Source organism: Zalophus californianus, chromosome 15, assembly GCF_009762305.2.
Source record: "Zalophus californianus isolate mZalCal1 chromosome 15, mZalCal1.pri.v2, whole genome shotgun sequence".
In the NCBI taxonomy this organism is placed as follows: domain Eukaryota; kingdom Metazoa; phylum Chordata; class Mammalia; order Carnivora; family Otariidae; genus Zalophus; species Zalophus californianus.
In genome coordinates this window covers 44,594,801-44,621,741 of record NC_045609.1, presented here as the reverse complement: position 1 = coordinate 44,621,741, position 26,941 = coordinate 44,594,801, and the positions used below count along the sequence as shown (strand labels likewise).

The 26,941-nt window shown below is 41.8% G+C and overlaps 1 protein-coding gene across 4 annotated transcripts in view; it reads left to right on the top strand.

Annotated features, from left to right (window-relative positions):
- GRID1 (glutamate ionotropic receptor delta type subunit 1) overlaps nucleotides 1-26,941 on the top strand; it is a 717,476-nt gene that overhangs the window by 581,845 nt on the left and 108,690 nt on the right. For all 4 annotated transcript variants that reach the window (XM_027597138.2, XM_027597137.2, XM_027597141.2 and 1 more), the window contains 4 exons: nucleotides 18,080-18,181; nucleotides 19,625-19,822; nucleotides 23,127-23,451; nucleotides 24,642-24,780. In XM_027597138.2, coding sequence (XP_027452939.2) covers nucleotides 18,080-18,181; nucleotides 19,625-19,822; nucleotides 23,127-23,451; nucleotides 24,642-24,780 — 764 coding nt within the window. The remainder of the gene's footprint in view (nucleotides 1-18,079; nucleotides 18,182-19,624; nucleotides 19,823-23,126; nucleotides 23,452-24,641; nucleotides 24,781-26,941) is intronic.

The following is a 26,941-nucleotide window of genomic DNA, read 5'->3' as shown; positions in this document are numbered from 1 at the left end:
ACGAGGAAGTGCCCAAGGCATGGTTAATTTTATTAATTTTTCGAATAACATTTTATTGAGTGAGTCGGAATGAAGAACAGACCATCTCTGCCATACAAGGGATATAGCATATTTGTGAATAGATAGACATGGAATTTAATGTATCATGAAAAGCATTTCTACCAGCAAGGGAGATACTTACTCTTAATGTAGGGTACAAGGAGGGATCCCTGAAGGGTGACTTGGAGTCAAAGAACAAAGAAAGAGGAGAGTGTTTTAGGAAGAGGAAAGAGCCGAAAGTTTATGGAGAGTATGGTGAGAGACACCTGCTTTTACAATGCAAGGACTCTTAGTGCTGGCTGTCAGAAAGGATCTTGTCAGCCTTCAGACTGATGTACAGTGTAGACAGTGTGTATAGTGCCAGTGGTTTTAGTCAGTTCTAATGAGCAAGAGTTCCTTAAGCAGCTAGTATGGACCTGTGCCTAGGAAAGACCTGAGAACAAAGAAAGTATTGTCAATGATGATAACTGATGTCTATTAATAACTAAACACAGATGAGGACACTTGAGGCCAGAGATAGAATATAACCAATTCAAGTCACTTGCCAGAGGCGTCCAACACCCGAGTGGAAGAAAGAGAATTCCAGCCTGGCTTGTCTCGCTGCAGACACTGCCTTTGCTAGAATGTACCATTTATTTAGAGAGACAAAACCAATACATCTAAAACAATTAGAGATACAAAATCAACATTGCAGTTACAAGCTAGGTTGTGGTGCCGTTTCAAAAGAAAAGTAGCCTTGTTTTTCTTCTGATTATAAAAGCCGTGCTTCCTCTCTCTAAAACATTTCAAATTTACAGGAGAGTATAGTGCAAGAGATGACATTCGCACAGTCCCATTGCTCTACCTAAGGCCAGAAATAGCCACTTAAACCTACCTTTTTGTCTAAGGTGTGCATGTGTACCATTAAGCATTAAAAAGGTGGATCATACTACATATAATGTTAGGAAATCTATTTTTCCTCACGTGCTAAGAAAGTATTTGAAGGCAAAACTGCACTTCTGTTCTTCCTAAACCCTTATAAAGATACATTCAGTTCTTCTAGATTGATAGGTAATTTCTTGGCTGCTTGATACCTGTTTAGCTTCCGCTAGTTCAAGAATGATGACACAAGTGTACTAACATCAGTGATAGTATCCTGTCTCCATCCTTGCTTTAAAAGTCATCATCCTTCCTGGCAGGTAATTGGTGGTTCACTTGAGAGATTAGCACCATAATGCCACGACTTCACCTCTCCAGCACATGGCTTCATCCCTTTCCAGATCACTAGCAATGTGTGTTTGTGCCTGCGTGTGTACATGTGTTTGTATAAAACAAGGCAGTCAGGTCTATTTGGATGCAATTATGCACAGTAAACTCACCCACTTGAGGTGTACACTGTCTGATCAGCTCTAACAAATGCGTACTGTAGTATAATCACCACAGCACTCGGGGCACCTGGGTGGCTCAGTCGTTAAGCGTCTGCCTTTAGCTCAGGTCATGATCCCAGGGTCCTGGGATCGGGCCCCGCATTGGGCTCCCTGCTCGGCGGGGAGTCTGCTTCTCTCTCTCCCTCTGCCTGCTGCTCTGCCTACCTGTGCTATCTCTCTCTCTGTCAAATAAATAAATAAAATCTTTAAAAAAAAATCACCACAGCACTCAAAATATAGACTGCTTCTGTTACCCCCCCACATAGCCCTTCTTCCTCTTTGCATCCAACATTTTCCTCCCATTCCTGGCCCCAGGCAACGACTGATCTATTTTCAGAACTAATAATGCTGCCTTTTCAAGAAAGTCGTGGAAATGGGATCATGAAGTGTCTGGTGGCTGGCTTCATTCACTTGGTGTGATGTGTGGAAGCTTCCTCCACGCTGTTGCATGGGTCAACAGCTTGTTGCTTTTTATTGCTGAGTAGTATTCCATGGTATAAGTATACCACATTTTGTCTCTCCAGTCACTGATCACCATGATCAACATTTGGAGTGTTTCCATTTGTGGGGTATAATGAATAAAGCCTCTAGGAACACCCACGTACTGACCTATGTCTGGACATACTTTATATTTCCCTTAGGGAAGTGACAAGGAGTGGAATTGCTGGGCGGTAGAGTCAGCGTGTGTTTAACTTGAGAGGAAATTGCCAAACTGTCTTCCAGTGCAGCTGCACCTTTTGCTTGCCAGATCCTTACCAACCCTTGGTAATGTCAGTCTTTGATTTTAGCCACTCTAGGGAGGTTTAGTGGTATGGCCTTGTGGTCTTATTTTGTACTTTTCAGATGACTTATGATGTTGAGCATATATAGTTTCATGTTTATATTATCCTTTCACATATTTCTTGGAAAAATAAGTCCTTTCTCTATTTTTAAAAATTGCAATTTCTTCTTATAATTGAGTTATAAGATTTATTCAGGTATAGCGGATACAAGTCCTATAATAGATACACCTATTTCTGATATCTCTGTTCCTCTATTCTGTTTTTCTTTTTCCCACTCCACCCCCTGGAGTCTCGGAGGAAAGAGCTGATGAGTAGGTATGGTCTCCCTTGTGTCTGGGCTCCCAGGGAAACTCACTATCACTTGGCCTTTAAAAATCTGATAAAATTTCAGTCTTTTTTTCCTCTTATCCACTGTTATAATTGACTTCTTTTCTTCCGTACTCTATCAAAGATGAAACATTTCTTGTGTCCTGTCTGTCCTTGGAGGAGCTTCTCATCTTTTGAAATTTGTAAGTTTACCAGTTGTGTGACCACAACTCTCTTGGGGGCTAAATTTTTTAAAATACAGTTTTATTGATTATCTGACTTTTTGTTTGTTACAATGAAAGAAATATTATCTTGCTACTGTCTGCATCTTAGGCAAAGTGACAGAGTAAGTCTATCCTTACTGTTAATGTGACAGAAAGACTCCCATCACTGGCACCATTGGAGTTGGTCAGTCCTTCTATCTTTTTGTGGGCCCAGTGAGTCCTATGTGCCTGTAATTTCAAATAGCGGAGGCTAGCACTGGGGCATGTTCATGGTCTCCATCATGAATGACCTGGTTGCCAATGTCAATGGCACTCTGCTGTTTTTCTGGTCCTCCTTGCCAGCACCATTGGGGGAGAAACTTTCTCCTATCCTTGCTAAAGGTTTTTCATGAAGCCCCCATCTGTGATAGCCATCTGGCCTATTTCACGCTTCCTCTAATTTCTCATGGCTCTGTCCTCTGAACATTTTTTTTAAAGATTTTATTTATTTATTCATTTGAGAGAGCGAGAATGAGAGAGAGAGAGAGAGAGTCACATGGGGGGGAGGGTCAGAGGGAGAAGCAGACTCCCTGCTGAGCAGGGAGCCCGATGCGGGACTCCATCCTGGGACCCCAGGATCATGACCTGAGCCAAAGGCAGTCGCTCAACCAACTGAGCCACCCAGGCACCCTGTCCTCTGAACATTTAACACAAGTTCTGCTGGGGCTTATTTTTAAGGGAATACAGCTTTCACCAAATGCACAATTCCCTGCACACCTAGTCCTGGGATGAGACTTTCAGTTCTCCCCTGTGAATCCCTCATTCCCATGTGAGTCCCCTCTTCTCTTGTTATAGCACATCTGGAACTTCAAGAGTGGTCCAGTGGGCACATCTGACCTGATGGTCGTCTTCTGTGGTTCCTACTCTACAATGCCCATACCTTAGTGGCCCTGATATAGGGCAATTCTCAAAATGAACTTTTATTTTTTTTTAAATTTTATTTTATGATGTTATGTTAGTCACCATATATCATTAGTTTTTGATGTAGTGTTCCATGATTCATTGTTTGTGCATAACACCCAATGCTCCATGCAATATGTGCCCTCCTTAATAACCATCACTGCGCTAACCCATCTCCCCAGCACCCTCCCCTCTAAAACCCTCAGTTTGTTTCTCAGAGTCCGTAGTCTCTCATGGGTCATCTCCCCCTCCGATTTCCCCCCATTCATTTTCCCTTCCTACTATCTTCTTTTTTTTTTAACATATATTATTTTTTTCAGAGGTACAGGTCTATGATTCATCAGTCCTACACAATTCACAGCGCTCACCATAGCACATGCCCTCCCCCATGTCAATCACCCAGCCACCCCATCCCTCCCACCCCCCACCACTCCAACAACCCTTAGTTTCCTTCTTGAGATTAAGAGTTTATTATGGTTTGTCTCCCTCTCTGGTTTCATCTTGTTTCATTTTTTACTCCCTTCCCCCTATGATCCTCTGCCTTGTTTCTCATATTCCTCATATCAGTGAGATCATGTGATACTTGTCTTTCTCTGATTGACTTATTTCACTTAGCATAACACCCTCTAATTCCATTCATGTTGCAAATGGCAGGATTTCTGTTTTTTTTTTATGTCTGCATAATATTCCATTGTATATATATATATATATACCACATCTTCTTTATCCATTCATCTGTTCATGGACATCTTGGCTCTTTACATAGTTTGGCTATTGTGGACATTGCTGCTATAAACATTGGGGTGCACATACCCCTTCGGATCACTACATTTGTATCTTTGGGGTAAATACCCAGTAGTGCAATTGCTGGGTCATAGGGTAGCTCTATTTTCAACTCTTTGAGGAACCTCCATACTGTTTTCCAGAGTGGCTGCACCAGCTTGCATTCCCACCAACAGTGTAGGAGGGTTCCCCTTTCTCCACATCCTCGCCAATATCTGTCATTTCCTGACTTGTTAATTTTAGCCATTGTGACTGGCGTGAGGTGGTATCTCATTGAGATTTTTATTTGTATTTCCCTGATGCCAAGTGATGTTGAACATTTGTTCATGTGTCTGTTGGCCATTTGTATGTCTTCTTTGCAGAAATGTCTGTTCATTGTCTTTCTATCCATTTCTTGATTGGATTATTTGTTCTTTGCGTATTGAGTTGGATAAGTTCTTTATAGATTTTGGATACTAGCCCTTTATCTGATTTGTCATTTGCAAATATCTTCTCCCATTCTGTCGGTTGTCTTTTGGTTTTGTTGACTGTTTCCTTTGCTGTACAAAGCTTTTTATCTTGATGAAGTCCCAATAGTTCATTTTTGCCCTTACTTCCCTTGCCTTTGGCGATGTTTCTAGGAAGAAGGTGCTGCATCTGAGGTCGAAGAGGTTGCTGCCTATGTTCTCCTTTAGCATTTTGATGGACTCCTGTCTCACATTGAGGTCTTTCAACTATTTTGAGTCTATTTTTGTGTGTGGTGTAAAGAAATGGTCCAGTTTCATTCTTCTGCATGTAGCTGTCCAATTTTCCAAACACCATATGTTGAAGAGACTGTCTTTTTTCCATTGGACATTCTTTCCTGCTTTGTCGAAGATTAGTTGACCATAGAGTTGAGGGTCCATTTCTGGGCTCTCTATTCTGTTCCATTGATCTGTGTGTCTGTTTTTGTGCCAGTACCATGCTGTCTTGATAATTACAGCTTTGTAATAGAGCTGGAAGTTGAGAATTGTGATGCCGCCAGCTTTGCTTTTCTTTTTCAACATTCGTCTGGCTATTCGGGGTCTTTTCTGGTTCCATACAAATTTTAGGATTATTTGTTCCATTTCTTTGAAAAAAGTGGATGGTATTTTGATAGCAATTGCATTGAATGTGAAGATTGCTCTAGGTAGCATTGACATCGTCACAATATTTGTTCTTCCAATCCGTGAGCATGGAACATTTTTCCATTTCTTTGTGTCTTCCTCAATTACGTTCATGAGTATTTTATAGTTTTCTGAATACAGATTCTTTCCCTCTTTGGTTAGATTTATTCCTAGGTATCTTATGGTTTTGGGTACAATTTTAAATGGGATCGACTCCTTAATTTCTCTTTCTTCTGTCTTGGTGTTGGTGTATAGGAATGCCACTGATTTCTGTGGATTGATTTTTTATCCTCCTACTTTACTGAATTCCTGTATGAGTTCTAGCAGTTTTGGGGTGGAGTCTTTTGGGTTTTCCACGTACAGTATCATATCATCTGCAAAGAGTGAGAGTTTGACTTCCTCATTGTCGATTTGGATGCCTTTGATTTCTTTTTGTTGTCTGATTGCTGTGGCTAGGACTTCTAATACTATGTTGAATAGCAGTGGTGATAGTGGACATCCCTGCCATATTCCTGACCTTAGGGGAAAAGCTCTCAGTTTTTCCCCATTGAGAATGATATTCGCTGTGGGTTTTTCATAGATGGCTTTTATGATATTGAGGTATGTACCTTCTATCCCTATACTCCGAAGAGTTTTGATCAAGAATGGATGCTGTACTTTGTCAAATGCTTTTTCTGCATCTATTGAGAGGATCATATGGTTCTTGTTCTTTCTTTTATTAATGTATTGTATCACATTGATTGATTTGCAGATGTTGAACCAACTTTGCAGCCCAGGGATACATCCCACTTGGTCTTAGTGAATAATTCTTTTAATGTACTGTTGGATTCTATTGGGTAGTATTTTGGTGAGAATTTTTGCATCCATGTTCACCAGGGGTATTGGTCTGTAATTCTCCTTTTTGATGGGGTCTTTGTCTGGTTTTGGGATCAAAGTAATGCTGGCCTCATAAAATGAATTTGGAAGTTTTCTTTCCATTTCTATTTTTTGGAACAGTTTCAGAAGAATAGGTATTAATTCTTCTTTAAATGTCTGATAGAATTCCCCTGGGAAGCCATCTGGCCCTGGACTCTTGTTTGTTGGGAGATTTTTGATGACTGCTTCAAGTTCTTTACTGGTTATGGGTCTGTTCAGGTTTTCTGTTTCTTCCTGTTTCAGTTTTGGTAGTTTATACATCTCTAGGAATGCATCCATTTCTTCCAGATTGTCTAATTTGCTGGCATATAGTTGCTCATAATATGTTCTTATAATTGTTTGTATTTCTTTGGTGTTGGTTGTGATCTCTCCTCTTTCATTCATAATTTTATTTATTTGGGTCATTTTTCTTTTTGATAAGTCTGGCCAGGGGTTTATCAATCTTATTAATTCTTTCAAAGAACCAGCTCCTTGTTTCGTTGATCTGTTCTATTGTTCTTTTGGTTTCTATTTCATTGATCTCTGCTCTGATCTTTATTATTTCTCTTCTCCTGCTGGGTTTAGGCTTTATTTGCTGTTCTTTCTCCAGCTCCTTTAGGTGTAGGGTTAGGTTGTGTATTTGAGAACTTTCTTGTTTCTTGAGAAAGGTTTGTATTGCTACATGCTTTCTTCTTATGACTGCCTTTGCTGCATCCCAAAGATTTTGAACAGTTGTGTTTTCATTTTCGTTTATTTCCATGAATTTTTAAATTATTTTTTAATTTCCTGATGTCCATTCATTCTTTAGTAGGATGCTATTTAACCTCCATGTATTTGAGTTCTTTCCGACTTTCCTCTTGTGATAGAGTTCTAGTTTCAAAGCATTGTGGTCTGAAAATAGGCAGGGAATAATCCCAGGCTTTTGGTTCCGGTTGAGACCTGATTTGTGACCTAGGATGTGATCTATTCTGATGAATGTTCCATGGGCACTAGAGAAGAATGTGTATTCTGTTGCTTTGGGATGGAATGTTCTGAATATATCTGTGAAGTCCATTTTGTCCAGTGTGTCATTTAAAGCCTTTATTTCATTGTTGAATGTTTGCTTAGATGTTCTGTCCATTTCATTGAGGCTGGTGTTAAAGTCCCCTAGTATTATTGTATTGTTGTCGATGTGTTTCTTTGATTTTATTATTAATTGACTTATATAATTGGCTGCTCCCATGTTAGGGGCATAGATATTTACAATTGTTAGATCTTCTTCTTGGATAGACCCTTTAAGTAGGATATAGTGTCCTTCCTCATCCCTTATTATAGTCTTTGGCTTAAAATCTAATTTGTCTGATATAAGGCTTGCCACCCCAGCTTTCTTTTGATGTCCATTAGCATGGTAAATGGTTTTCTACCCCCTCACTTTCAATGTGGGGGCGTCTTTGGGTCTAAAATGAGTCTCTTGTAGGCAGCATATCGATGGGTCTTGTTTTTTTTTTTTTTTTAATCCAGTCTGATACCCTGTGTGTTTTGATTGGGGCATTTAGCCCATTTACATTCAGGGTAACTATTGAAAGATATGAATTTAGTGCCATTTTATTGCCTGTTGGGTGACTGTTACTGTATATTGTCTGTGTTCCTTTCTGGTCTTTGTAACTTTTAGGCTCTCTCTTTGCTTAGTGGACTCCTTTCAATATTTCTTATAGGGCTGGTATTGTGTTTGCAAATTTTTTTTTGTTGTTGTTTGTCCTGGAAGATTTTGATCTCTCCTATTATTTTCAGTGACAGCCTAGCTGAATATAGTATTCTTGGCTGCATATTTTTCTCATTTAGTGCTCTGAATATGTCATGCCAGTCCTTTCTGGCCTGCCAGGTTTCTGTGGAGAGGTCTCCTGCCAGTCTAATATTTCTACTGTTGTATGTTACAGATCTCTGCTCCCGAGCTGCTTTCAGGATTTTCTCTTTGTCTCTGAGACTTGTAAGTTTTAGTATTAGATGTCGGGGTGTTGACCTATTTTTATTGATTTTGAGGGGGTTTCTCTGTGCCTCCTGGATTTTGATGCCTGTTTCCTTCCCCAATTAGGGAAATTCTCTGCTATAATTTGCTCCAGTATACCTTCTGCACCCCTCTCTCTTTCTTCTTCTTCTGGGATCCCAATTATTCTAAAATTGTTTTGTCTTATGGTATCACTTATCTCTTGAATTCTGCCCTTGTGATTCAGTAGTTGTTTATCTCTCTTTTTCTCAGCTTCTTTATTCTCCATCATTTGGTCTTCTATATCACTAATTCTCTCTTCTGCCTCATTTATCGTAGCAGTTAGAACCTCCATTTTTGATTGCACCTCATTAATAGCCTTTTTGATTTCAACTTGGTTAGATTTTAGTTCTTTTATTTCTCCAGAAAGGGATTCTCTTGTATCATCTGTGCTTTTTTTCAAGCCCCGCTAGTATCTTTATAATCATCATTCTGAACTCTAGTTCCAACATCTTACTAATATCCATATTGATTAGATCCCTGGCAGTCACTACTGCCTCCTGTTCTTTTTTTTTTTGAGGTGAGTTTTTTCCTCTTGTTATTTTGTCCAGAGGAGAATAGATGAATGAGAGAACAAAATGCTAAAAGGGTAACAGTGACTCCCCCCCGCCAAATATACACTAAACAAATTTGAAGAGACCTGAGACCAGGGGGAAAAGAAAGGGAAAGAAAGAAAAATAAGAAATGATCAGGCTGGTGAATAGATCAGAGCCACACACTAGATTTTGGGTGTATTTTGGTCTGTTAGAAGAAACTGCCTCACAAAATTTTAAAGAAAGAAGAACTTATATATATATATATATATATATATATATATATATATATATATATACACAAAAATAAGTGTAAATATGATGAAGAGATGGAATATGATTGTAAAGATGAAAATTATAAAAGATTTTATAAAAGGAATTGATAAGATAAGAAGTTGGTTGAAAAAAGAAAGAAAAAAATTAAAAAAAGAAAAAACAAAAAGAGAGAGAATGTGATCAGGCAGGAGACTAGAACAAAGCCATACACTAGAGATTTAGCGTAGATTTTGGTCTCTTAGAAGAAACTGTATCCCAAAATTTTAAAGAGAGAAAAATTTATATATATATAAAATAAGGTTAACTACACTGAAGGGATAGAATATGACTCTAAAAATGATAAATAAAAAAGATTTTTAAAAAAGGGATTGATAAGGTTTGGTTGGAAAAGAGAAAAAGAAGAATTCAAAAAAAATAGAAAAAGGAAAAAAAGAAAATTAAAAAAATTAACTTTGAAGTACTAGAGAATCGTGGGAAAAAAGCCATGAATTCTTTTTTTTAAATTTTTTATTGTTATGTTAATCACCATACATCTCATCATTAGTTTTTGATGTAGTGTTCCATGATTCATCGTTTGTGTATAACACGCAGTGCTCCATGCAGAACGTACCCTCTTTAATACCCATCACCAGGCTAACCCATCCTCCCACCCCCCTCCCGTCTAGAACCCTCAGTTTGTTTTTCAGAGTCTGTCGTCTCTCATGGTTCGTGTCCCCCTCCGATTTCCCCCGCTTTATTCTTCCCCTCCTGCTATCTTCTTCTTTTTTTAAATATATATTGTATTATTTGTTTCAGATGTACAGATCTGTGAGTCAACAGTCTTGCACAATTCACAGCGCTCACCATAGCACATACCCTACTCAGCCACCCCATCCCTCCCACCCCCCACCACTCCAGCAACCCTCAGTTTGTTTCCTGAGATTAAGAATTCCTCATATCAGTGAGGTCATATGATACATGTCTTTCTCTGATTGACTTATTTTGCTCAGCATAACATCCTCCAGTTCCATCCATGTCGTTGCAAATGGCAAGATCTCATTCCTTTTGATGGCTGCATAATATTCCATTGTGTATATATACCACATCTTCTTTATCCATTCATCTGTCAATGGATATCTTGGCTCTTTTCACAGTTTGGCTATTGTGGACATTGCTGCTGTAAACATCGAGGTGCATGTACCCCTTCGGATCCCTATATTTGTATCTTTGTTGTAAATACCCACTAGTGCAATTAAAAACCATGAATTCTTTTTTTTCTTTTTTTTTTCTTTTTTTTTTAGATTTTATTTATTTATTCATGAGAGACAGAGAGAGAGGCAGAGGCAGAGGGAGAAGCAGGCTCCCCGCTGAGTAGGGAGCCCGATGTGGGACTCGACCCCAGGACCCTGGGATCACGACCTGAGCCGAAGGCAGATGCCCAACTGACTGAGCCACCCAGGCGGCCCGAAAAGCCATGAATTCTATGTGCAGTATTCACCTAGCGCTTGAGTTCTGCCATTCTCATTGATCAGTAAACTTGGTCTTGGCTGGCTGTTCTTGCTGATCTTCTAGTGGAGGGGCCTGTTGCCGGGGTTCTCAAATATCTTTGCCATAACTGGAATTGCCCCACCCTTGCCGGGTCCAGGCTAAGTAATCTGCTCAGGTTTGCTCTCGGGAGCTCTTGTTCCCTGCAAGCTTTCCCTACAGCTTTGGAGGATGAGAGTGAAAATGGCGGCCTCCCAATCTCCTCCCCAGAGGAGCCGAAAACTCGGGACCCCACTCCTCAGTGCACCCCCAGAGAAAAGCAGTCAGTCACTCTGGTCTCCCCGGTCTCTGGCCGCACTCCTTGCTCACTCGGCCTGTGACTGTTTCTCTCTCTGGCACACGACCCCATGTAGAGTCTCCAAACCCAGCAGATCCCTGTGGTGCACTCCTGTGCCACTCCTTCCAGGGGAGGAAGGGTAGTCTCCCCGAATCTGCCACTTGTTGGGTCCCTGCTGGGGGAGCAGTGGCCCGACTGTGCTGTGGATCACGGTTATGGCTACCCTGAGCTAGGAGCCCACTTCTTGGCTCCGTCTCTGTAGCCGGCTTCCCCACTCCAATCCCTGGGAGCTCTGTTGCACTCAGGCTCCCCCGGTCTTTCTGTGACGCCACTTAGGTCCCAGTGAGGGTTCCACCCCCCACTTAGCCACTGGACCAATTTCCCGCAGCGGAGCTACAAGTTCCGATTTTGTGCTCTGCAGCTCTATCACTTGCCGGTAGCCGACTCCCTACCCCCCACCATCTATCTTCCCGAATATCACCTCGGGTTCACTTCTCCGCACGTCCTACCTTCCAGAAAGTGGTCGCTTTTTGGTTCAGAGAGTTGCTGCTATTCTTTTCTTCGATCTCCTGTTGAGTTCTGTTCAGAATGGTTTGATCCCTATGTAGCTGAATTCCTGGGACCAGACGAAATTTAGGTCTCCTACTCCTCTGCCATCTTGCTCCTCCTCCCCAAAATGAACTTTTAAATTCCTTTAGAACTCCTGGCTACAAATAATATTCTTTAGAATTTTACTTTAGAATTCCTGGCTACAAATAATATTCTATATTCAGATTCTTACATTCTGTTTCCAAGATGCTCTTTTGTGTCTAAACATGTTGTCCCTGCATTTAGCCAGAGCTTAAAATGTGCAATTTGATTATCTGGAGCCAGTGCTGGCTGAATGCCCCAACTCAAGCTGATTCAAGATGTGGGTGCCCCCTTGATTCCAAACCCACCCAGGACTGTGATCCTTTGAAACAGACACTGAACCCATCTATTCTCCAATAAAAATGTTCTAAAATGTTTTAGAAAAGTCCTTGCACTGCCATGAAGATAAACCCACTGTGGCTTTCACTACTGAAGCCCATATTCTAGCCAAGGCTTGTGCGCTCAGTTGAATGCGGTCACTGGTCAATGAGGGTATGGCTTAAACTGGACTCCAGCAATGGCTGTGAAGTATGACAGACATGGTCATAAAAACTTCACTTCCTGCCTTCAGTGCTCTCTTGATATAAGCTTATCACTGAAGTGGATGGTCACTTAGTTGTGAAATGTGACTATAGGTTATTGATCTATTATCTTGATGGATATAGTTAAATATGAGATTTGGGGTTAAGCAAACCTACCTTCTTTCCTTCCTTTACTCCCTCCCCAGGAATTGGCAAGGCTCTATATGTGAAACTGGTCATATTCCGTCTCTGGACTGTGAGGCAGTTGGATTGCCTCTCTTCTCCTTCCCCCCTGCCCATGAAAAGAGACAACCCTTTAAGAGACCTCTGTAACTAGATTATAGACCGCAAAGCCCATTCTTCCAGAGGAGGCCTGTCCCATTTATGGTTAATAGCCCTGCATTTATTAAAGACAGGGCCACAAAGTCCCAAATCCCCACATCTCACAACTCAAATGCTAACATGACGAACACCCCAATTGACTCAGGAAATATATTTTCCCTAGACCACTGGTTTATGAAATTTATTCTCCAATTGGCTGATCTCTTGAACAGTTGTTTGTCATAATCAGATTTTGAAACCATATATCTCCTTTCAAGGGATGATTGTGCTGTAACCTCTGGCTCCATGCATGCTTCTGGTCTGGGTAGAGCAGACCTCCTGGATGAATGAGAACCATAGCTGTCTTATCAAATCGCGGCAGTTCTCATTTTGTTTAACAGTGCTGGAAATTAGTTTTTCAGGCACTGATCTTGATAGGTCAGCTGTCAAAAGTGGGTGTCTGTGGCCATAAAATTCATCAATCCCATAAACAAAATTCTGTCTACAGAATACAAGGGGAAGCCAGAATAGACGCCCTTATGCACAAATGAAATGGTCTGCAGCTGTATGACTAAGTGTCGGGCCTTGTATGGGGGAAAGGTTTTTCTGGCTTCCCATTTATCAAGCCTATCAGCCTCATTTGGCTTTCATTGACTGAAACTTTTTCCTCGGTGTTTTGAACTAGAAGAACCAGGCACCTCAGGAGGGAAGCTGAATACAGTCTCTCCCAATCTGGGTCAGCTGCAAGTTTGGGAATCCATTTAAAGGCTTTATTTTATTTAAAAGAAAAAGGAAGAAAAGTCCACTGGAGTCTGTTTATACTGTGCTTTTTCTGTGTTCTGGTCTTATATTCCAGGTGTTCAGAGGGATGGCCTCACTCAGAAATGAAGAGTTACTGCTCTGGTCTTAAGATTTGGGCAAGAACACAAGGCTTTGTAGAAATTTTGGTATTCACTCAGCCTGGGGCGCTCGGCTTGAGGCTGATGTGAGGGAATAATAAACTTCCCTGCCCAACTCAAGGATCCTGGTTCCGGGAACATGGTTGCACTTTGATGTGTTTGAAGGCAGAATTTTGGTTTCACTTTGAAGTATTTTTTCTTTCTCTGTCAGAGTACAGGATGCCCTGAAGGACAGGGAGAGAGAGGTCTGTATTAAAAAACAAAAACACACAAAATAAAAAACGTTTAATTCCTCAATACTTTCGGACAAAAAAAATAGGGGTAATTATAGGCGGGGAGGAATTTTTTTTTCCCCCTCTCATATACTTGCACTTAGATTTAAATGGCTTTGCTTTAGGATTGCTGTCCTTTTTTCTTAGTGGAGAAATATGGTCTGTCTTCATGGAGCTGGGCGTCAGCAGTGGCCACTTCCTTGTCTCCAAACCCAATAGGTTCATTGGGCCCCACACCATCTTGGAGAGGTCATAGAATGGGAGACGCCAGTTTGGATGAACCTGCAATTGCCTCTTCTAGGAGATGGGGATACCGTGGCCAGAGATCCTGGCAGCCAGAGGACTGATTTATTGGGTTCTCACTCTCAGACTGGTCTTGACACACCAACAGATAATTTGCTCCTCTCCATTCAGTCCTTAGTCGTACAAATGCGTGTGACAGGATTTTGTCATCTATGCTAGTTATTTTGATCAAAAGCTTATTTTCCTTCCTGTGAAAGTAGTGAAAAACCTGTTGAAAACATGGAACACTGTCAAGAAGTTGCAATGATTATTCATAATTCCACCACCTGGATATATTCACATATTACATTTTAATACAGCTCCTCCCATGTTTACTACCACCCTTTTAAAAAACCATAATTAAGCTTTTATTGCATACATAGGTTTATATCCTGCTTCTTTACTTTGTGATTATTACTTTATAGCAGATTATTTCAAAGTGATTTTTTCTTTTGAATAGCCCCTAAATGTTTGGTAGGCAGAGAAGATATTCTTATTATACTTTTTAGATAAGAAGATGGAATGTCAATGGAGTCAAATTTATTCAAAATTTTAAGCACTGAAGTCAAACATGCTGTCTGAGTTCACCTAGGTAAGTGGTGGAAACAAAACTAGAATACAGGTCAGTCAACTACCAAACTTATGCTATTTTCACACCTCTGAGTTCCTCTCTTCTTCCCCAGATCTTTACCAGGTATAGTAATTTGACTTTCAAGAGGAGAACATGGCATTCAAAGCAAGGTTGGAAACCCTGAGATGGGAATAAGCAAGGCAAGGTCTAGTCCAAGAGCCTGAAATTCTAGACAGTTTATGAAGATAGGGTTTTGATCTCAAGGGACAGGGTGACAAACCCATGTAGCATACCCAGCAGGGTCACAGACTTAGATCCAGCATGATAGACAGTGGAGAGTATTTCTACTGCAGCTCTGTATAAATGGTGGAGATTGGGCTAATAAACATTGCATTAGCTGTGAGGAGTGTATTATACTAATGTAACATCTTAAATGGGGAAAACTGGGTGTAGGCTATATGGACAGACTCTGCACAACCTCTACAACTTTTCTGTAAATCTAAAACTATTCTAAAGTGAAAGCTTATTTTAAAAAAAAGTATGAGTAAGTGTGTACCAGACCCAACCAAAGAGGGATGGTATTACAGGCAGAAGGACTTAGAGGAAGCATGCCATGTGAAGGTGAGGGATTTGGTGGGGTTGGAGTGGGCTGGGCCTACATACAGTGAACCTGATTGCCAGGCTTGGATCTCGATAAGGAAGGCCTTTCTTTTAGGCCAAGCTTCAGAGTGTTAGGATTTATTCTGTAGGCAATGAGAAGTCATTTGAAAATTTTCACTAACACATTCATGTTTGAGTTCATTTATTACAAAGGTACAAATCAGCAAAAGGGAGGAGGCTGTAAGAGAGAGGTTGGGGGTAATGAGCTCAATGGGGAGGCTGTTGCAATACTCTGGGGCAGGGGGGCTGCTGCTGAGCCAGGCAATGAGCTAGAAGAAGAGGGTTGTGTGGCCAGGCATTGAGAGGCAGAGCCCTTCTCGCAGCTGAGCTTAAAACTCTAGAAGGACAGGGTGTTATCCCAACTGCTTTTTCCTGCCTCCATTCTCCATTCGCAAGACTGATTACTATCCCAGTAGACAGACGGGTAAAGTTTGTTTGATCAAGACCAAGCAGAACCCCATGCTGGGTGCTTGCTCATGCAGGTGCTAGCACAGAGTGGAGATGGCCCTTCACCTGTGCCACGGAGGTTTGACAGCACATGTTAGGAATTCAAGTCCTGCTGTAAGGCAGAGTATCTGGTACCTGGAACTGACATGTCATCACGAAGGCAAGATCGCCTTCATTATGACTTTGTCAGTCATCGAGGTGGTCTGGGGACCTTCTTAACACCACCCCACCCAGGAGATGCAGCAGATTACCCATCAGGGTTAAGCAGCTCCAATGCCTGGGCTAACCAGTTATGGGGATCAGATGCAGGCAGCCCAAAGACATATCATGAGTTCCCTGGTCCATGTCAGAGGGTCCAAAGAATGTAGGGAATCGACACCTTGACTCTTTTTGTCTGGGTTTGTCTCTTCCCTTTGACCAGCATTCTAATCCAGATGCAGGACTTGATCCTGGGTCCCAGTGCTGTTTCCACGACCCAAGGGGGAAAGAGCCATGAGCTTTCCTTCTCACTATGCCAGTTCCCAGAGTGTGGCATCTTTGATGTCCTTGAAGAGGACTTTGGGTAGATTTTAACTTTGCCCTTTACTGCAGTGCCCCTCAAATTAATTGGTGGTGGCTGTGAGGAGCTTCTCAGAGCACATGGCTACACTCTTAACTAAATGATTCATTCATCACTGCCAGGCATCCTATTACTTAGGATGGAGTGGGTCTTAGTTGGTATTGTGTCCAAAGTGACAGCCCGAGTTTCTAGGTTCCTTTTAAACTGCTTTTACAACCATGTATCTCATTCTGATAGTCCTGCTTTAGGCCTCAGGGTTCTAGTATCTTCCAGGTGGCATGGTCCCACAGATTCTGCCACTGTAGCTTCATAGTCAAAGCTTGGAGTGCAGAGCCTGCTGCAGATGTAAAAGCTAAGGGACATGCTGGGAGAGCAGGCGTGTCCTTAGGTAGCACTATTGGTGGCTTCTTTAGGGCACCTGGTGACATTTCTCCACAGAGGGATAGTTCTTCTGCTCAGTCTCACTAGGGGACTTGTGGGATTTCTCCGATGAAGAGTAGATGCTGCCCACAGCGGTTTGCTTCTTTAATGCCTTGCTGCTTAAATGGTGGTCATGGATCATCTGCAGCAGCCTCACCTGGGAGCTTGTTAGATAGGAATAATCAGAGGCCCCAGAATCAGAAAGTGCATATAAAATCCCTGGATAATTTGTGTGCATATTACAGTTTGAGGATCCCCCGTTTTAATCTATAGCAGAGGTTTACAATCTTGGCTGTGCATTAGAATCCCCTGGGGAGCTGAAATATTCATATCTAGCCCACTACAGACCAATTAAATTCAAATCGTTGGGGGTGAGGCCCAGCCCTCAATATGCTTTAAAAGCCTTCTTAAGAGAATCTAATATGCAGTGTCCTAGAAGAACAGAGTTTCTCAATGAGGACTGCTGGGGAAGCATTACAATTCCTCATGCCTAAGTGCTGAGATCCTGATTAAGTTGAGATGGGGGCTGCTATCTGTTTTTTTTTTTTTTTTTTTTTTTTTGTTTTACATTTCACCAATTAATGACTGAGAAACATTGATCAGATAAAGATTTCATCGTGATTCCCCAGACCCAGCAGGGATGCAGAGAGGGGAAGCAGTCCAAAGAACATCTGTGTCTCCTGTTGTTTCTGAGCCAGTAGAGGGGCTCCATAACATCTCAGGGGGCCTGTCAGAGATGCATCAGGCTATGGGAGAGACTGTGCAGGTTCAGGAGGATTTGGCAGATCCAGAGCACATGTAGTCTTGCCCTATACCTGTACATCAAGGAAAATTATGAAATTTGCCCTACAGTGAAGACAGGCAGGGAGCTCTTGACCCCATTTGCAGTAGGCATCAGGGAGCAAGACAAGCCACACATGGGGGTCTTTGTTACCTGCTTCACTGCTGAGCCCCATCCTGCCTCAGGGGGCAGCGATGGGTGAACTTAAGGGGCCCTGTGGCCTGGGCAAGTCAAAGGAGTAATTAGAGAAAGAAGACACTTTGTGGGAGACATGGTGACATGACCTTGGTGAGTGGACAGAATAAAATGAGACAGAAATGCTCATTCTAGAAACAAGTTCTTACCAATTGGTTTTATTTTAAAGATGTGGCAAGTCCTCGAGTTCCACATGAGCTAACGGAGAAAGTAGAACTGGCTGTCACACCTTTATTCTTTCTAAGGCTTTAAGATGGCTCTGAGTCTTTGCGACGCTGAAGGGACTCTTGTCCTCCTGGCTGCCTGATTCAGGATCCCGGTTGGAGAGGCGAGTTCCTGAGGTGCACACAGGGGCCCGTTCTGTCCCTCACACTCCCTTTTTCCTTCACAGCTGGCGACGTGGGACTCAGAGAAAGGCCTGAATGGCAGCCTGCAAGAGAGGCCCATGGGCAGCCGCCTCCAAGGACTGACTCTCAAAGTGGTGACTGTCTTGGTAGGATCACGGGCATATTGGGGAGTTTCACCATTCAGGCTTCTGAGTAAGAGGCTTCTCTCTGTTCAGCTTAATGCTGTGTTTGGAGAGAAGGGGATCTTGATTAGTGGCTTGAGTGTTCGTAAGGCCTTTCTGGCAAATAATTTTACAAATAATGAAGAAGAGTAAGGTTGGAGATTCTGCCCCAGGGCCTTTCACGGGAGGTGACTGGGCTGCTCTAGAGATGGACCTCTAGAGCCACTGCTAAGCTTTCAAGCAGGCATATCTATGTTCCTGGATGTAAACAGTATCTTGACCTACTGATGGTCCTTAGGAGAGCTTTGCTGATAGGCAGAGTCCCCAGAGAGATGCTTAGAGGAGGATACTCTCCCAGCACCCAATCCCACTGATGGCCCCATGGGACACAAACTTCATAACAAAGACCCTTTGTTGCAATTTTTCTACATGGTTGTCCTGGAATCATAGACTTTTCCATCTTCAAGAGATCTTAGAAGCATCTTCCTGTCAATTTCTTCCTTCATCTTTTCAGGGCTCTAGGAGACATTTTCGATTTACCTCTTATTAACTGGTCAGACATGGTTCAAATGTCCCCTCTGTCGCATCAGGCACTGACATCTCCTTGGCTCTAGAAGCCTTTGGCAGCAGTGTTCCTGCATTTCCTGTATGCACATCACAGAAAAAACATTATACCATAACCCCCCACACCCCCAATTAAACTAATGAGATAGATTGTCTGGGGCTGTTTGCCAAAAGCCCCCTTCTTGTTCAGTTTTATAGGATTGTGGTGGGGAAGGCTGAGGTGTTTTCCAGAGGACCACATGCCCTACAGGAGTGCACAGGACACAACACAAAATGTGTGAATGTGGCTTTGGGCTTGGAAACTGTGGGGTTTAATTCTGTCCTGTCCCTTGACATATGGTGTGACCTTCTTGCATGAATCAGAATCCATTTTCTAGTACAGTCTGATAGATGTAATATTGTCTTCTCTCAATCTAATATCATAGAGCTTTTACTGCCGTTCTTTATACTGGATGAGAAGTAACCACATTTCTTATGTGGATCCTGAAGTATTATGGCATTTCCTAAGGACAGAGTCCTGAATGTCACAAATAAAGGAGTGAAAACAAATCATGTCATTCTGGCAATGGGGTTCTGAGCAGAGGCTGGGATGACATCACACAGGACAAGTAAATCTCCATTCCTCCATCAGTATGCTGGTTGGAGGGGTCTTCCTATCCACTGTGCTCTGAGTGTCCATAAACTGCTTTAAAAAAAGGGCAGCAATGTTCAGACTCCAGGCCTAAATAATTGGGTAAATACGTGCCCATGTTCACAAACATTCTAAAGCTATGATTCATCAGATTGGTCTCTCCAATACCCTGGAAAGATGTGTGTTAATGAACCTGTTATTTAATTGAAGAACATCCATTCTGTTGTCTTCAGGAAGAGCCTTTCGTGATGGTGGCTGAGAACATCCTTGGACAGCCCAAGCGCTACAAAGGGTTCTCCATAGATGTCCTGGATGCACTGGCCAAGGCTCTGGGCTTCAAATATGAAATTTACCAGGCCCCCGATGGCAGGTATGGTCACCAGCTCCATAACACCTCCTGGAACGGGATGATCGGGGAGCTCATCAGCAAGGTAGGTCCCAAAAGCAGGACCATGGGGAGGTCCTGTCTGCCTAGTCTGCCTAGTCTGCCTCTGGGGTGATATCTAAATTTGGCCCATTAGGCATTTAGGACCTTGGAACTAGCTAAACAGATCACAGGTTACCACTCTTCACTCACTAGATCTCTCTTTTCTTCAACCTACCCCTCCCCACCATATCCATTTCTGTTCTTTTTTCTCATTCCCTGGCACTCTGTTTTCTTTCCATGCCCACTGCTGCCATTCCTTTTGAGCCTGTCCACTGAGCCTGCTCTGTCAGATATCCTTCCTGCAACCCACCCCCACATTTGGGCTGAAATAGGAACTTAGTTCTCACGGGAGGTATGAGTGAGTGCTTATTCTTTTCTCCCTCGTGGCCCACAGGTGGGATGTGTATATACAAGTGCGTGTGTGTGCATGAGTATGTGTGTGTGTCTGCATTGCTGTGTGTAAGCGATACGACATTCCCCAGCTCCTCAGATTAATTTCAAATAATTACTCTTCCTCTCTCCTATAGAATCTGGGTCCTCATTGAGACTCCTGGTATGAGGCCAGTTCACTGTGTCCCCATCCTCACCCCTGTCATCCCGTGACCTCTGGGTCATTTCCTGATAGTCATTTATGATGGTGGCAATCTGCTCAAGCCCTCCCTCTCTAGGGTTGCTGGTGCTAACAACTTTGATGTTGCAGACATCCCTGGGGCCAAATATGAGCTCCCAGTGTTTTGACTGCCTCACCTCCAGTGACCTTGGTTTGTGCTCCACGTCAGTGCCTGTACCCATGCATTTTGTCAACATCTTATGTGTTACCATCACTGTCCCACTCCATGACTATGACCTGTTGTCCTTCTGACTCTTTTGAACCTTTGCTCCTAAAACACAAGTCCTTTGCTTTATCAACCCATAAAGGCAGACACAAACTCTCCAATTTCTCCTAAGCTTTAAAAAAACAATTTTCTTGCAGTATTAATCTATATATAAAATTCACCCATTTTGGATATACAATTCAATGATTTTCAGGAAATCTACTGAGTTATGCAACCATCATCATAATCTAGTTTTAGAATAATTCCATCAACCCAGTGAGATCCCTCACACTTACAGTAAATCCCATTTCCAACCCCAGCCCTAGGCAACCATTGATCTATTTTCTATCTATAGATTTGCTTTTGTGAACATTTAATGTAAATAGAGTCATACCATACATGGTCTTTTGTGTCTGGCCCTTTCCACTTAGCACATGTATTTGAGGTTCATCTTTCTTTAAGATTTTTGCATCCTTTCCTGCCTGGTATGCCCTCAGTGTTTGACCAGATAATCCTATTCCCTTCATCTTTTGTGATTCTCTTTGTTCTTGGTCTCTTATTGTACTGAAACCCTGACTTGAGTATATTATCTACCCTCTGACTCTGATGTCCAAGTTGCTGCATACAAAATCACAAATTTGCCCAGATGGATATATGAACAGTGTGTGGCCTCCAACCTCAGCTAGGCCTTCAGGACAGCCCAAGTTCCTTAACTTGTCCTTTGTTGGACCCCTTGGCTATATCCCTTAGAGACTGTTTCAAAAGTTTATCTTTCTCTTCAAGCAACCTAAAAGTCTTCTCTCTTAAATTAAAAAAAAAAAAGTGCTCCTATATTAGGCAAAGAAATGGAGATTTGTGGACTTGAAATACTACTTCAGCTACCTATGAAATTCACATGTGCAAACACCTACTCTAACCTCCAGGTTCACAGGTGGGGAGTGTTTTCCCCTATGTTCCAGGTCACCCCTTTACTTGTGTCATAAGTGAGTCCCCTTGTGCTTCTTCTGGACATGGCTTCATAAATTACTTTCCCTTCTTCCTATGTTTAAACCTATCCTGCTCCACTAGAACTCTTCTTAGGCCTTATGTATGCTCTGAATGCTCCAAATCCTTAAAAAGAAATCCCTGGATCTTGAGTTTTTGAAAAGAGAGACAAGAACCAGAGATACAAATGTGACAAGTCTAAGAGGAGAGCTTCACCATCATTACCTCCAACATTTTTTTTTTTTACTCTAGATATGTTGTTGGATTTCATTGTTTGTTATTTTATTTTATTTTATTTTATTTTTTTGGATTTCATAGTTTAGGACATCAGTATATCTACCCCTCTAGCCCATATACTAAATATGATAAAAATTTTTCTGATGAAGTCTTTATATGTGTGTTTTCCCAACTTCATCTTTTTTAAGATTTTATTTATTTATTTGAGAAAGAGAGGGAGGGAGAGAGAGAGAGAGAGACAGCAGGAGGGAGAGGGAGAGAGAATCTGAAGCAGACCCCTTGCTGAGCACAGAGCCCGACTTGGGGCTCAGTCCCACAACCGCGAGATCATGAACTGAGCCGAACTGAAACCAAGAGTCAGCCACTTAACCGACTGAGCCACCCAGGCCCCCCTAAAATAAACTTAGTTCTGATGATGCCTCCTACTTAGATGTCCAGAGCCAAGATCAGATGATCATTGTATATTTTGGTGCTCTTGTGGTTGAAGTGAGGACTGCAGGCTCATTATTTCCCACCATCATCCATCTAAGCCTAATTATCCTAACCTCCACCAGTCTTGGCAGCTTTAATTTCACAGTCTAGTTCCATCTTAATAGAGTCTTTGCCTATTTTTAAAATTAAGCCCATTTTGGAAAGCAAAAATCTTGCAAGGTACTTTTGGGGTCAAAGTACAGCATGCCCAGAGAATCCCCGCCTAACATGGCTTTACTATATGAAGAATCAACCCATATATCTTAGAGGCCATGAATGAAGGGCCATGGAAGATCAAGAAAAGTAGATAACCCTTTTTTTCTTGGAGGATATTACTCTCTGGCATGAAGTCTGCATATAAAACAACCAAGGACTGAGACATTAATGAGATTTCAAGTAGTTGTACAACTCACCATAACTTCTGAAGTATCTCAGGAAAGGGAGACATCCATGTGGGCTAATGGAAGTTTGGAGAGGCTTGATGGAAGTATAGGAAGGGTGTAGATAAGCCTAGAAGAAGATAGAAGGGACTTCTTTGTTGGGGGCAGGGACGGGGTAGAGGGAAATACTGGCAAAAGAAAAAAGTTTGTGAGGACAAGAAAGTGAGGAAAAACTACAATTCAAACAGACAACTTAGTGTTGAATTTTTTTTTTACAGTATTCAAGATCACAGGCTGTCACCTCTTGAATCCATTTCCTCTGGACAGAATAACCCAAAGGGTAGAGGGCAGGCCTTGCCTCAGGGTGGGACCCAGCAGGAAGCTGAGGACTGCTGTCTGATGAGTTAGTTTTGCCTTTCAGAGGGCAGACCTGGCTATCTCCGCCATCACGATCACCCCGGAGAGGGAGAGCGTTGTGGACTTCAGCAAGCGGTACATGGACTATTCGGTGGGGATCCTAATCAAGAAGCCCGAGGAGAAGATCAGCATCTTCTCTCTTTTTGCTCCGTTTGATTTTGCCGTGTGGGCCTGCATTGCAGCAGCCATCCCTGTGGTGGGTGTGCTGATATTTGTGTTGAACCGGATCCAGGCCGTGAGGGCTCAGAGTGCTGCCCAGCCCCGACCATCCGCTTCAGCCACCTTGCACAGCGCCATCTGGATAGTCTATGGAGCCTTCGTACAGCAAGGTACGTTCCTGGGTTCCTGATGTTGCGGTGTCCCCAGGGGCCTGGAATAACTTGCCCATTGGCAGAGTTCTTAGATGCATTTTGGCAGTCATTTTAAATGCAATTTTATTTAATCTCTAGGGCAGTACAGGCTGCACCCAATTTCTCTGAGTAATATCAGATAGAAATTAAATGAAGTGACAAGGAACTCAACTTCAAAGCCTGATTCTCGCTTTAGATAAAATTAACTTTGGAGTTCTGCTTTGCACTTTTCTCCTTTCCCACATTAGGTTGATTGTTATGCACATGGGGTTGTCAGATGAAACTGAATCTTACTTAAATTTGAAGTCTTAATAGGAAAAAAAAATCACAATTGTTTTGCAATCATTTAAGTAGTCCTACATCCATTCTTGAGATACAATGTCTCCCTTCTCTGTGAAGTCTGTAGAGCACTTGGTAAGTTACAGGATCTTGCAGTTTTGACCAAAGCAACAAATTGCAAAGTTCCTAATGTGAGTGTTGGCCTTGTTTGTACCATGGCAAAACATGTATGGCCTGTTTGCAAGATTATATAAGAAGAGTCAGTGAGACGCTTTCTTCTGCTACCATCTAAGGGACCAAGGAGAAATAATTGGCCTCCACGGGGCAGCTACTGACTGCAAGTCAGAGGCAATGATATCTGAAAATCCTAGGAAAAAAGCCATCCAGTGAGGGCTGAATATTAATAAAAGCGAGATCTCATTTCTGAGGTTTCAAAGAAAGCTAAGGAACCCTCCAGGTAGGAGGTAATTCTATATTTACAGAATTCCTGAGACTACTCTCTATGAATTTGAAATTGGAAAAGGATCTTACATCAGGTTGCAGTCCTGGAAGTATGCAACAAGCGAGATAGAATCTTCTAACTGGAAGATTTTGATATTCGGAACTATATACCCTTGGCGTTTTGATGAACATCACATCACTAAAAGGCCAATCCTGGATTTTTCATATTTGATGGTCCTCCATCCCTTTCCAAGATTGGTGGTCTTTGGATTCTTTCCCCGAATTGTCACAGCCCCTCATAACCAGCCAGCAACTCACTTCCCTGCTCCCTAGCCCAACCCCAGTGGCGGTTCCCTAAGCCAGGCCACAGGGTGGAGCTGGAGCATTTCTTTGGGGGTGCAACTGAGAGCAGAAGCCCAGGGCCAATCCATTTTGCTGGCCTCCTGTAGGTGGCGAATCCTCAGTGAACTCCATGGCGATGCGCATCGTGATGGGCAGCTGGTGGCTCTTCACCCTCATTGTATGCTCCTCCTACACAGCGAATCTTGCCGCATTCCTCACGGTGTCCAGGATGGACAACCCTATAAGGTAAGATCCATTCCTCCTTCCAGATCTGTGACCATTCAGCTCTGAGAGGCTGTAAAGACAGAATGCAGCCCGGTGTCGTGGAGGCAGATGGACTTAGATCCCAGATCTGCAGTTTGATTATTGTACTCTTTAATGCATGAAGAACTTCACTCCTCTTGTAGTTTACTTCATACACAATTATATAAATGCATAAATGAATTAAATAATACTTCTCTGAACATTTAAATGCTGCTTATAAGACTAAGAAATCAAAACATTAAAAATTAACAAATTAAATTTCCTCAGGCATTTAAATGTTGATTACAAACTTATTTAATCAAAATTTTCTAAACATTAAATTAAAATTAATTAAGACCACAAGTCTCAGGTATTTTTTTCAAATCTTCAAATACCTTAAAATTATTTTTAAAAACATGCCATTATCACAGTGATTAGAAAACTTATTTCACTTATATTTATAAAATTATAAAATTTCTGAAGCCAGGGAATAAAAGCATTTCTTTGTTTTACCAAAGTGTTAAAAATATGGCATGAAAGAATTAGTTCAACATAGTGAAAAAACTTGAGAATGCCTTTGTTTTAGGAGCAGATTTCCATATACTATGTAAATTGCAAGCGAACTTGGGCAAAGTAAAGGGGTATTAGAAATGTGGTTACTGAAGTGACCAAAGGCACGGAGCTAGTCGACATTTCCTTGGGTGCAATATCAGCTTCGTTATCACCTCTCAGTTGATCCTGGATTATACTGTGGTATAATTTCTCCTTTAATTCATCATAGTCACTATCATTACATGGTTTCTTTCGATCTACAGCCCTAACTGGTCATCCATACTTAACTAGCTTCTATGGCTCCCAACTGCCTATTTAAAAGAGTCCAGACTCTGGCCAGGATTCAAAATTTAGTATGATGTTATACAGTTTTATTTTTTAGTTGGCATTTTTATTGAGATAATTATAGATTCACATGCAGTTATAAGAAATAACGCAGTGAGATCTCATAATATCCTTTAACTGGTTTCCCCCAATGGTAATGTTTTGTAAAACTGTAGTATCTTATCACAACCAGGATATTGACGTTAATACAGTTGACCGATTATATTCAGATTTCTCCTCTTGTACTCATTTCTCTGTGCATGTGTGTGTGTGTGTGTGTGTGTGTGTGTGTGTGTGTGTGTGTGCATTTGGTTCTACGCAATCTTATCCCACGTGTAGGTTTGTGTATTTACCACCATAGTAAAGATGCTAAAGAATTTTATTCCTGCAGGGATACCTTGTGTTTTCCTCTTATAACCACACACATCTCCCCCACACCGCTTCTTCCCCTCTAGTCTTGTTCTTAACCCCTGGTGACCACTAATGTGTTCTCCATTTCTAAAATGTCATTTCTGGGCGCCTGGGTGGCTCAGTCAAATGTCCAACTCTTGATTTTGGCTCAGGTCATGATGTCAGGGTCCTGGGATGGAGCCCTGCTTCGGGCTCGTGCTCAGCACTGAGTCTGCTTGTCCCTCTCCCTCTGCTCCAACCCCCCGGGCTCACTCATTCTCCCTCTCTCTCTAAAATAAGTAAGTAAATAAAATCTTTAAAATGTTGTCATTTTGAATATGTTATATAAACAAAATCATAGCTTTTTGATTGCCTTTTTCATTTAGCATAATTCTCGGGAGATTCCTCCAGGTTGGTGTGTAAATCAATAATTCATTGCTTTTTGCTGCTTCGTGGTATCCATGTACCACAGCTTGTTTAACAGTTCACACACTGAAGGACATCTGGGTTGTTTCCACTTTTATGCAATTATGAATAAAACCACTATGAATATTTGTGTGTAGGTTTTGGTGTGAACACACGTTTTCATTTGTTTGTGATACATATCCAAGAGTGCAATTGCTGGGTCAGGTGGTAATTGCATGTTTTATAAGAAAATATGCTTTAGAAGAAAACTATCAAACTGTATTCTAGAGTGACTCTGCCATTTTATATTACTACTAGTGATGTGGGAATGATCCAGTTTCTTTGCATCTTTGCCAGCATTTAGTATTTTCACTATTTTTTTTTATTTTACCATTCTGATAGGCGTGGAATGATAGCTCATTCTGATTTTAATTTGTGTTTCCCTAATGAGTAATTGTGTTGAACACTTTTTCATGTGCTTATTACTATCTGT